Below are 12,316 nucleotides of genomic sequence, written 5' to 3' on the forward strand. Positions count from 1 at the left end.
GCATGGGCTTACATCCAGCAGCATTTTCCCCTTTCAGATCCTTGTTTATCACTAGTTCTTCCTGGGAGAGCAGGCCCAGCTCTCGGCAAAGACAGCATTAATAAGTAGGGATGAGAACATGCCCCTTTTCCTACCCTGTGGTTTTTCACCTTGACTCAGGGCCTCACACATCTGCCCAGCTGATGTGGAAAGTCAGGGACTGCCAGCACCATCGGTGTGCTGGAGCTTTAATGTAAAACATAATGCTATGGCATCAAACAAGAAAAAAACCCACCCTTGGTATTTCAGTATTTAAAAGATACAAGCAAGGGACAAAAGCAATTAAAACTTGTTTCATGCTATTATCTGTTATTTTAAGAATCTCCTCCTCTTGTGTCCCATTTTAATGCACTTGCTGAGAATCCTGGCTTTTTATTAGTCTCTTGGTTGTCCTTGGAACTTCACTGTTCCCTTGTGGAGGCTCAAGTTCACCTCCTTGAAGTAAAGAAATAGGACGCTTTGAGGCAAAAATCCTGTGCCTAGAGTGATTCTTTTTTTGACCAAAAAAGAAAATAGTTGCTGCTGTTGCCAGAAAAAAGTCCTTTTGATTGTTCAAACCTGCATCTCTTCTGCTGAGCCTGTCCCAGCGATGCAGGGCCGGCACTGACCTCCATTTGCACAGTGGGGAGCAGCATTAATCACAGAATCATTACAGTTAGAAAAGACACTTAAGATCATCAAGTCCCAGCATGACCAAGGCCACCACTAAACCATGTCCCCAAGTGCCACATCCACGTCTTTTAAATTCCTTGAGGAATGATGACTCCACTGCTCTGAGCAGCCTGCACGAGTGTCTGATCAGCCTTTTGAATAAAATTTCCTCAATATCCAGCCTAAACCTCCTCTTAGCACAACTTGAGGCATTTTTTCTTGTCCTGTCCCTTGTTCCCTGGGAGCAGAGCCTGACCCCCACCTGGCTGCACCCTCCTGTCAGGGAGTTGTAGGGAACAAGGAGGCACTGAGCTTCCTTTTCTCCAGTGCGAGCCCCCCCAGTTCCCTCAGTGGCTGCTGGCGCTCCAGACCCTTTCCCAGCTCCATTCCCTTCCCTGGACACGCTCCAGCTTCTCAGTGTCCTTCTTGAAGTGAGGTGCCCAGAACTGATGCCAGGACTCGAGGTGCCTCAGCAGTACTGAGCACGGGGGACGGGCACTGCTCCGGTCCTGCTGGCCACACTGGGGAGGGCACAAGCCAGGATGCTGCTGGCCTTTGCCCTTGGGGTTCTCAAGGAGCCCTGGATCTGCACTGCGGCCTTTACTGTGTCCAGTTCGGAGGAACAAGGGACAGGACGAGAGGACATGGTCTTAGGATGCACCAGGGGAGGTTTAGGTTGGACATTACGTGAAATTCCTTCACAAAAAAAGGTGATTAGACCTTGGAATGGGCTGCCCAGCAAGGCGGTGGAGTCACCATCCCTGAAGGTGTTTAAGGAAAGACTGGACGCGGCGCTCCGTGCCCTGCTCAAGTTGACAGGGTGGTGTTGGGTCACAGGTTGAACTCGCTCATCTCAGAGGCCTTTTCCAAACTAACCGATTCCGTGTCTCTGTGCTGGGCCACGCACACCGCAGCCGTGCGGGCTGGAAATGGCCATAAAGGGGCAAAGCCCGCAGGGCCCCGCGCCCGGGGGTCCCTCGGGCCGGGCCTCCGTTCCCCCGGCAACGGCGCGGTGCCGAGATGGCGGCGGGGCGGGAGATGGCGGCGGCCAGGGCGGCACTGCCGGGCGGGATCTATGGAAGTGACGGGCGGGCTCCATGGCGGGGCGGGCGGGCTCTATGGAACTGACGGGCGGGCTTTATGGCGGTGACCGTCGCGGCTGCGCACACGCGGCCCCTCCTCCGTCGGGCTGCGGGCGCTGCGGGTGCGAGGGGCACCGGCACCGGCATGGGCGTGCATGTGGAGACCATCGCCCCCGGCGACGGTGAGCCGCGGCGAGCCCGCTCCCCCCCACCCCTTCTCCCTGCCCTCCCCGCGGGTCCCGGTGCGGGTCCCGGTGCCGCGGGGTGACGGCGCCTGTCTCCCCGCAGGGCGGACGTTCCCCAAGCGCGGCCAGACCTGCGTGGTGCACTACACGGGTGAGTGCGGGGCGGCCCCGACAGCCCGGGAGCGGAGGGGCGGGAGGGTCGGACCGGCCCGGAGACCGAGGGAGCGGGGCCTGCCGCCCCCCCCCCCCCGCCCCCGGCTGCCTGCGGGGACCCCGGCCCCGGCGGCTCGGATGGGCCGCGGCGCTCCACGGGGGAAGAGGGGTCCGGGCCGCCACGGGGGCCTTTCCCGGGGGACGCGGATGAGCCCCAGGGTGGGGATGGGGGTCCTGTCGGTGCCCCGTGGCCGTGGGGAGGCCCCGTTGTCCCCGTCTCTCCCGCAGCCTTATCAATGGAGGGGCCTTTCTCACACGTATCCAGCCTTCTTTTTGGGGGTGCACCGGGGAACAACCCAGAGGGGACCCCAGGGTGCAGGCGGGGGCACCCCGGATAGAACCCTGGGATGTCCCAGGGCAGCCGAGACCCGCGGGCTGTGGGGCGGCCGAGCCCGGAGCCCTCTGGGGCTCTATGAGTTACCCCCCGGGAGCTTTGGGGTCCGCTTCTTCAGAGAGGGGTCCCTCCTGGCACAGCTCCCTGCAGGAGTGCAGTCGTCCTCCCCAGTCATGCTCCAGCCTCTTCTCCCTTCTGGGGTGACACCAGGGGTACCCGTGGGGCCACCCCAGACCTGCATCCTGGGTTTTTTGGGGGGACCCTGGTGCGGGTAACCAGGGCGCTGTTTGGTGGTCAGGGTAGTGCTTCGATGAGGGGTTGCCCCAAAGGCAGGGAGGGTCATGTCCTCCCGCAGCCTTCTGCGAGCTGGAGGGGAAAAACGCCAACCTTGGGACCCCAAAAAATGCTTTGGGAGTCACTCTGGAGGCTCTTGTCCTCCTCGGCTGCCTTTTGTGCAGCGTTGGCTCATCAGGGTGGTAAAAATGAGTTAACAACTCATTTGTGACTGTTTTTGCTAATAACCAATTCCCCTTCCTGCCCCAGTGTTTTCCGCCTGCCTGTGCTCCCCTTGGGGGGGCTGGGGGTGCCCCTCTCTGCGGAGCGGGGCCCGGCCTGCCGGGAGGGCTCGGCGGGCATCCAGCCCATCTGCTGCTCCTCCATCTCCCCCGTCCTTCCCGTTCCCTCGTCAGCAGGGAGAGGAAGCAGCTTGGTCTGCCCGGCCGCCCCGTTTCCTCTGCCGGTGGAAGAACAAAGAGAGGCTGGCAGGCAGTCAAGTGGCTCCCGGTGGGCCAGTCCTGCCGCCTGCCAGCCCTCTCGGCTCCCAACCCTATGGCTCCCTGCGCCGGCTCTCCCCTCCTGCGGCGCTGCTGGAGCTTGGCTACTCTCCCCAACTCTGGCCCCCACCCCGGCAGATCTGCTTGGGGGTCACCAGCATCCTGTCCCCATGTCACGGTGTTTCAGGCAAAGTGCTACGTGGTGACTTGCTCACAACGGACCCTCCCCAGCAGCAGCGATCTGCTGCGCCTGGGAGGGGTTCTCTAATTTCCTTTATTTTATTTTTTTGTTATTACTGTCTCCATTTGTCCTTTATCCCCACCCCCGTTCCGTCTGCAGGCAGCTCCTGCCCCCCCGCCTCAGCAGGCAGCAGGAATCAAACACCTCCAGGCCCTGATGCCATTTCCCTGCGTCGGCAGCGCAGTTCCTGCAGCCAGCCCTGCCAGAGACAGGAGCGGGGTTTGGCTCATGGGAAGCCTTACAAACCTTTGATTCCCGGCCTGGTTGCAGCACTCGCTGATCCGAGAGCAGCATCAGGGATGGTGGCAGAGTGCAGTGCTGGAGGTGCTGAGCTCCAGGACTCCTTCCAGAGCCCTGCGTTGGCTCTGTCCCTGGCTGCCCTTTGCTCCAGTGCTGGGGAGATCCAGCCTGTGGTGTGCGGGAGGCAGCTCTCGCTGCACTGGGTTATGGATGCACAGTGGTTTGGGTAAAAACCACTTGGGGACAAAACAGTGATCCAAGGGTGAGGGACTGTGGGGGGCCAGCTTGGTCAGCCAGTGGCTGGTGCTGCTTCTGTCTGTGCCCAAGCTCCTGCTGCATGGGGCATGGCCCTGCCAAGAGCATCCCAGGATGGACAGACAGCCCTGGTGTGGAAGGACAGTGCAGAGGAAAGAGGTGGAGAGAAGAGCAACCTCTGGGCCTCCTCCTTGGAGATGGCAGTTTCTTATGCTGGGGTTGCAGAGATGGAAATGTATGGGGGGAGCTGGTGGAATTGGACCTGTTGCCCCTCCTTTCTTTCAGGTCTTGGGTCTCTCTTTGGAGAGCTCATCCATGGGGTGTCTGAAAGAGCCTTGGATGTGAAATCTGCTACGTAGGGCTCTTAAAGGAACTAAATCAAGGGTAAAGTTCCCTGATGTGCACGGTGTGTTCAGGATTGCTTGCAGCAACTGGCATGGGATGGAAGGGAGTGTGGGAGTGAATCAGTGGGGAGAGGATGTGGGTTGGGGGCCAACAGAGCTGAGCCCCCCTGAGTCAGAGCAGGGAGCAGAGTGGGGTGCTGTACAGTTGGGGGTCCTGCAGTGCTCTTGCCAGGGGGATCTGTTGTGTGGGGAGACTGTGGGCACCCCACTGCACTTCGGGAGGGGAAATGAGGGTGCATGGTTAATTCTGGGGAGTGCCAGGACAGGAGCAAGTCTGATACAGATTGGCCAAATGGGTTTGCCTGAGTGGCAAAGCACACTCAGCATGTGGGGTCTCTGAGGCAGGTGGGCTTGGAGCAGAGAGGGATACTGGGGAAAACTGCCTTTCTCCAGCAGGATAGCACTGAGGGGACTGCTGTCCTCCCTAGCATCTGTGCACGACCCCTGGGGCAATGGTGCTGCTCGTGATGCTCTGGGTGTTGCTCTCGTTGCTCTCCCGCTGCTCAGCAAGTGCCCTGCCGTTGTCAGGTGTTTCCTCCCAAGGTGTGCAACTGCCGGTCCATGGCTGTGGCAGCTGTGGGAGCTCAGTGCCATCTCCTGCAGTCCCTTCCCTGCCTGCATTGGGGTCCTCTGTCCTGCCAGGCCTCAAGAATGGTGGGCTGTGGGTGATGATGGGGTGGGCTTGGTGATGGGGAGTGCTGGTGGGGGCAGGATTGAACCTCATGCAGGCATCCCTGCCCTGAGCAGGGGTTTGGAGCATGCTGGGTATTCCAGGGCTTCTGGGAAGGGTTTTCCATCTTGTCCCAGCTGGAGCAGAGGTGCCTGCCCCACTGCTCTGGTCTCTTCCTGCCTCTTCTAGGGAGGCTGGCTCTGTGCCGGAGCCCCTGGGCAATGGCCTTGCCAAGGATCAGCACCCCGGAGGGGATGGTGGGGGTGCAGGTGGGGCTCTGCACCCCCGGCAGAACCCGACCCGGCAGGTTTGTCCCAGGGCTGACTCTGCCTGCTCCAGCACTGCTCTCCGCCGCCTCTGCCCGCCCAGGGGGGCCCGGAGCCAAGTCACACGTTGCAGCCGGCGTCTCCCAGCTCCTGCCTGCCAAGTGTGGCAGAGACCTGGCAGGGCCACGCTGCCCAGCTGGGGCTGGGGCTGTGCTCCAGAGCCCCCACTCTATCCCATGGCTGCTGCAGCCTCGACCGTAGTGCTCCCTGCTCTTCCTCACTGTGATTCCCTGAGACCCCTTGGGGTCTGTATAGCCCAGCTGGGATCTCAGGGGGGCTCAAATCCTTCAGGGTGGGAGCCAGGGCAAGTGGGTCTCCATAATCCACCTCTGTGGGCTCTGCCCTCCTAGCAGGACTGGAGGTGACAAGCATGGAGCCCTGTCAGGGGCTTGGATGAGCTGGGATGTGCCAGGGGCTGTCTGCTGCTCCTGGGGCTCTGCTGGGGCTGCTGCTTTTGCCAGAGGATGCTTTGCCTTCATAATAGCTTTAAGATCTTGTTATCTCCTTGCTCAGGGATGGCAGGGATGAGCAAATGGTTGCTCATACTTGTCCAGGGCTGGAGAAATCTCCCAGGAGGCTTGCAGGCAGAGGAAGTGCCTGAGATGAGGATGCCGTCTCCGAAGCATTGGAGCCTCTTTGTTTTACCCACTGGCATGATGGGGGAGCATGGCAGCCCCATGCTGGGGAGCAGGGACACACTCCCACGTATGACCTTCTCCATCCTGGTCTGGGAGAGCTGAGTGATTGATCCCTCAGGCTGCTGCAACCACCATAGTCCATCAGTCCCTCTCTTCTGCAGCCAGGGAGCTGCCAGCTCTGAAATGCTTCCTGAGGCTGGATTGGGACAGGTGAGCTTGGCAGCAGGGTCGGGCAGCGCCGTCCACTCCTGTGCAAGGTTGGCAGTATCTCCTGCACTGCCGCTGATGCCTCTGCATTCCCCTGGTCAGGACATCAAATGGGATGCGCTCCTGCAGGCTATGGATGCCCCAGGAGCATCCTGGTAGTCCCTGCTTGCTGTGACGAGCAGGGGGTTGTGCTGCTTGGCCCCCAGGATTTGTCCTTGGTGGGTGTCCAGGGAGAAGGGTGGCAGAGAGCTGTCCCCTCTGTCCTTCCTCAGCCACCCCGGCTCGTTGCAGCGCCGGAGGGCTCAGAGCCGAGTCGGGGTCAGCTGGGGCCGCAGCCAAGGCAGCGCTGCTGGTGCCAGCCGGCATGGCCTGCCCTGTGTCCCTGCTGCCAGGCGGGAGGAAGGCCAGCGAGGAGCAGTGCCAGACAGGGCTGGAAGCATGTTCAGCAACAAGAGGTTTATCCTGGAAGGAGGAAATGAGAGAACTCCAGATTTACTATTCCAAAGTCCAGGGCTACAGCGTGACCGGCTGAGCTGACGCTCGACACCCTGGAGAAGGGATTTTTGGCTGTCTGTTAAATAAAAAACTTAATTCTACTCCCTGAGAGGAGCCCACAGGTCTCGGTGCTTGCTGCCCCTGCAAAAGTGATGTATTTTCTCCCATTCCCTTCTTTCCATTCAGCATTTCCCATCCCTGTGGCTGCTGGTCCCTGTGTACCATTCCCTCTGGTCACAGTGCAAGCAGGGGCTGAGATCCCCCATCCCATCTTTTTCACAGACACATTTTCCCTTGCACACATGCCCTGGCAAAGGGAAGTCAAACTGCCCCATGCCTTCCTGAGGAAGTTTGGTTTTTCAAGACTGTAAAGCAGTTTCCAGTAAGGATAACAGGTTTTTCAGGCTTATTTGGGAAGTGAAGAAGTGAAAAGCATTTGGAAGAGAGTTTAATTTTGCTCTTATCACGCAGGGTTTATTGTACAGGGCACTGGCTGTGTTAATGCAGAGCTGGAGCTGCCTTACAGGAGCTGACTGGTGGAGTTACTGCTCCTATAAGGCAGCGTCAGCTCCAAGATTCCCCAAGAAGGTCAGGCAGGGAGCAAGGGAGGGGAGGAAATTCCTCCTTAGCTCATGTTGGGGAGTTATATTTAGCTCTGGGGATATCAGCCTGGCTCATGCTGGGGAATGAGGGCTGCCCCATGCACACGCATCCAGCACTTGGTGCTGCCTCTCCCCATCGTCATTCCTGGGTCCAGGAGGGATTTGGCTTAGATCAGCAGCTCACAGCTGGGCGCAGGCAGGGCTGGAGGCTGGTCACAGCCTCCAGATGGGGCTCTGGAGTGTCGTCAGTGTTTTGGGTGCCTGAAGGGGGAAGCCGGACAAGGAGTGAGAGGCGTGTTTTCTGGTGGGATGGGAAGCACAAGGTCAGATCCTGCTGCCTGATAAACGGCTGGCGGTAGTGCTGCAAGATGGGCAAGATTTTCTTCTTCCATCCCTCTCAGTCCTTGGTTCTGGCCCAGAGGAGCACTTCTCTTTGGGCCAAAACAGTTAAGAATCATCCTTCCCTGCCCTAGGATGGGTGATGCCCTGGGGATTGCCTTCCTGTACAGGTATTTCCCAGGGAAAAGGAGGATGAGCTGAGACACATCTTTTGACTCAGAGCCATGTGACTGTCACCTGCTCGAGCTGCCAGGTCACAGCATCTCATGTTGGTGCGTGTGGCTCTGTCCCTGTATTACCATCATCTCCATCTCTCTCCCCAGGTATGCTGGAGGATGGGAAGAAGTTCGATTCCTCCCGCGACAGGAACAAGCCGTTCAAGTTTGTGATGGGCAAGCAGGAGGTGATCCGCGGCTGGGAGGAAGGAGTTGCTCAGGTGCCCGGAGCTCCTCCGCCTCGCGCTCCCCATGCCAGGCTGTGCTGTGCCGGGAGCTTCAGCGTGGGCAGGAATCAGTGTGCATGCAGCTTGTTCCCTATTTTATTATTTTTTTATTTTATTCCCCTGTTCCACCCCCTCGGCGCTGGGAGGTGTGGGTGTGAATATCACCTTCTGCATTGCCACCTGCCAGCTGGCAGGAATGGAGCCGGGCCAGGCCCCAGCAACACCTACGGCACGTTGGTGACTCAGCGGTGACATTTCTGCACTGAGTCAGCTCTGGAGGAGCACGGCGGGAGCGCTCAGGCCTCCCGGGCTCCGGAGCCCACGCGGAGGGAGGGCTGGTGGGCACAGCGCAGCTCCAGGCTGTGATCCCACGCTGTGGGCACGGCACAGCTTCGGCTCCTGCCCGCGTGACACCGCTCACTCTGCCACACTGGCAACACAAACACAAGGATGCTGGTGGCAGGAGGAATGGCCTGGCATTCCCTGCCTTCCCTCATGTGAAGGACGTCTCAAGCCCTGCTCCTTTTCCAGCCCGTGCTGCCTACCTTTTCCCTCTGACATTCTTCCCGTTCCTCTGGTTTGTGCAGCCTGGGTCCTTGTTCTTGCCCAGTGTAGGGAAAGCAGTGGGGACAGATATGTGTCCCTCCTCTGTCACTCAACTGGCAGTTGTGCCCATCTCCTGACATCCCTGTGTTTCTGTCCCTGCCCCAGATGAGTGTTGGTCAGCGGGCAAAGATGACCATCTCTCCAGATTACGCCTATGGCTCTACTGGCCACCCAGGGATCATCCCACCAAACGCCACTCTAATTTTTGACGTGGAGCTCATGAAATTGGAATGACCCATCCCAGCACCCTGTCCTCGGGTAAGGAGGGGCAGCTTCTGGCAGGGACTGTGTGGACTGGGACAAGGCCCCAGTGTTTGATCTTGGGATGGTGTGGAGAGGTGGGATGGGAGCGAGAGGGAGGGAGCGGGCGGTAGTGGGGCATATGAGAAGGACGAGGTAGGTCTCTAGCTGTGGGTAGAAGTTGCTCTTGGGAGTCTGGTGAGCTGGGGTTCAGATCACTGCAGCGGTAAATGCGAATTTCCCAGCCTGGCAGAGCGGGTTCACGTCATGGAGGTGTTGCGGTGCCAATTGTTTGTGCCTTGGGTTCTGAGTGTTGTTACTGCACCCCCGCCTGCCTCTCATGCTGCCAGGGCATAGGGCTGATGGTGTGGGCAGGAGGCTGTGAGTATGACCCAAGGGTTGGAGCACTCCTGCTATGGAGATGGGCTGAGAGTTGGAGTTGCTCAGCCTGGACAAGAGAAGGCTCTGGGGAAACCTTGGAGGACCTTCCAGAGCCTAAAGGGGCTCCAAGAGAGGTGGAGAGGGACTTTACATAAGGCAGAACAGCTTCACACTGACAGAGGGCAAGGTTAGATTGGATAGTAGGAAGAAATTCTTCCCTGTGAGGGTGGAGAGGCCCTGTCATAGGCTGTCTAGAGAAATTGTGGGTGCCCCATCTCTGGAAGTATCCAAGGCCAGGTTGGATGGGGCTTGGAGCACCCTGGTCCAGTGGAAGGTGTGCCTGTCCTGGCACACCTGTGCCAGGATGCTGGAACAAGATGGGTCTTTAAGGTCCCTTCCAACCCAGCCCATTCTGTGATTCTGTGGGGTGTGTGGTCCCCATGGTGTGGGCAGGGTGGGGCTGTGCTCCCCCCTGTGATCACTTGGGGCTTGACTGCTGCCCTGAGGGCCTGGTGTGGTTTGTGTGGAGGCTGCCATGCCCTGGGCACGTTCCCTCCTCCTCTGCTGGGCAGACAGCTCTGTCACGCTGCCTCTCCTCTCTCCCCACAGGTTTGGCACATGGAGGAATCCAGAATCTCAGCTTCAAGAAGAGTGCACATGACTTTGTATGGAGCTTTTCCTGATAGTCCACTACACTCATTGTATAACCTTACACCTTGATTGAATGCCTTTGGTCACTAAGCTTTGCGTCTGACTCTTCCTCCTTGTATCGTGTTTTTATGTCTTTTTAAACTATACGCCGTAAACCTCAACTCTTTTTGGGTCAAGTTCTTAATCTTATTTTTGTTCCAGGTGTAGACTACGTTTTCCCAGTAGCACGCATATGGGCTGACCTTAGATAGGAGTCATTTGAACAAAAGGAACCCTGTTAGTTACTCGTTTTGGTGCAGATTTATGGTGTTTTCAAACCAGAAATTGCTGCTGCTGCAAAAGCCATAGCAGAGTGAGGTTGTCGAGGCTGAAGGGATGCAGAGAGCAAGGTAGCACTAGGATTGTTTATAGGAATTCTGCCTGGAATGGGACAGCGAGGGAGCCTGGCCTTTCCCTGCTCCCCCAGGACCATCACTGTGGGCATTGTGGGTTTGCTCTGGGGAAGGAGGGCTGCTCTGCTCCTGCTTCACCCTGCCATCTCATGGTGGGCCTGCCTTCCCCTCCAGACCACTTTTGGATTTAGGGAGTTGGGTTTCCACCTGAGCTCCACTACACCCTGAAAATCCCATAGCATGGAGCTTTCTTTAAAGAAAAAGGAAAACTGGACAAAGGGAAGGTGCTGTCTGCAGGGGAGGTGGTGAGGGCTCAACTCAACAAAAATGCCCCTGTCCTCCTTCCCCATGGAGAGGAGCCATCAGCCCCCCGTTGTCCCCGCTCTGAGCACACCTGCCCGTTCTCTCCTGCCACCTGATGCTGGTCATCGCTGCTTGCCTGGTGTCACAGGACGCATAGCTGTCCCCTGTGCCCCCTCCCTCTGCCCTGCCCAGTCCATTGGTAACAAATTCCCGCCGGTCACTTCCTTCTCCGCCGCACAAAGGTATCCAGTTTATGATCGCAATAAAAACGCTTTATGCTGGCTTTTCTCAGCCCTGTGTCCTGGAGGTTTTTCCCTCGCCCGTCTGTCGCTCAGCACAGCAGGGGCTGGGCTGGGCTCATGGGGTGCCGTGGGTGCTGTGTAGGGTGCTTTGGTGCTGCTCTGGGCTTGTAGGGTGCTGTGCCAGGCTCATCGGGTGCTGTGGGTGCCGTGCCAGCTCATGGGGTGCTGTGCCAGGGTTGTTGTGCTGTGCTGCTGTGCCTTAATATGAGGCTCAGGTGCTTGGCCCTGGGAGCACAGTGGGATGCCTGGGGCTCCTGTGCTCTGTGGGGTGGTGATGGTGGCCCGCTGGAATTTGCATAATTAATTGCCTCACCACAACCTGTTAAGCGTTGTGCTCTTGTGGCTGTGACTCAGTCCAGACTGGAAGCATGAAGGGCAGATGGATGCATGTTCCCAGGGTCCTTGCAGCTCCAGGGAGCCCTGTGCATACATCTCCCTGGATTTATTTCAGTCCTTTTTGAAAGCTGGACATGGTACATGGGGCACAGCACATCACCTGCTTTGGGCTTCGCTGCTGCAGCTGTGGGCGTTGTGCGTGTAGGACCTGCTCGGGCACCACTGTGGGCCAGTGCCTGGCTCCTCTGCTTACAACCTTTGATCAGTGTGCCATGACTGATAACACAGCCACGATCGATAACACAGCCTGGCCCAGCTGCCAAGCAAAGTTTGTGTGTAATGGGTCCTGGAGGGAGCAGCTCAGCTGCTGGGATGCATCCAGGAACAATGGTGCTTGCACAGGGCTGTGCAGGAATTAGCACTACCCTTAATTGCTGCTCAATTAAGCAGAACAGGAGCTTGTGGGGCACCAGCACCCTGCTGTGTCCTTTGCTGTGGCCGTTTCTGGGTGGAAGCTTGAGTCCAGTTTGAGTTTCTCTTCCTGCAAAGCTGTTTGCTTTAATTATTAACCCGTGCCAGGCAGTGCCGTGGCTTCTGGCTGGGGCTAAGCCAGGGCAGGGGGGAGGCTGGGGGAAGCCCCCTGCCCTTGGGCCCTCAGCCCCTGCATGGCTCCTGCAGCACCCACGAATGCAGGTGGGGCGTGGGTCCTTCCACCTGTGGTTTTGTGGGGATGAGGGTTTCAGGGAACAAACAGACTCCAGGGAACAATCCTCTCTGTCTGTGTAGGACTGTCCCTGCTGCTGGCGTTCAGGCTGTTGTTCTTGTCCTGGGCTGGTCAAGGCAGCTGGGCACCATCCAGCTAAAAATAACACCAGTAAATAAAACACTTCCTCCTGGCCTGGCACGCTGGAGCGGAGGCACAAGGAGCTGGGACGTGCCTGGCTGCGGCTCCACGGTGGGACTGGCCCC

General features: G+C 58.3%; 1 protein-coding gene across 1 annotated transcript; it reads left to right on the top strand.

The window, feature by feature from the left end:
* Positions 1 to 1,826: 1,826 nt before the first annotated feature.
* FKBP1A (FKBP prolyl isomerase 1A) lies at positions 1,827 to 11,000 on the top strand. Its single transcript, XM_042047949.1, has 5 exons — positions 1,827 to 1,954; positions 2,061 to 2,108; positions 8,018 to 8,130; positions 8,848 to 9,000; positions 9,973 to 11,000. The coding sequence occupies exons 1-4, from the start codon at positions 1,831 to 1,833 to the stop codon at positions 8,974 to 8,976; spliced, it is 414 nt and encodes a 137-aa protein (XP_041903883.1). The 5' UTR covers positions 1,827 to 1,830; the 3' UTR covers positions 8,977 to 9,000; positions 9,973 to 11,000.
* Positions 11,001 to 12,316: the final 1,316 nt, after the last annotated feature.

The sequence above is a fragment of the Corvus kubaryi genome, unplaced genomic scaffold (assembly GCF_017639235.1).
Source record: "Corvus kubaryi isolate FWS band 111438036 unplaced genomic scaffold, C.kubaryi_AGA036_p1.0 134, whole genome shotgun sequence".
Taxonomy (NCBI): Eukaryota; Metazoa; Chordata; class Aves; order Passeriformes; family Corvidae; genus Corvus; species Corvus kubaryi.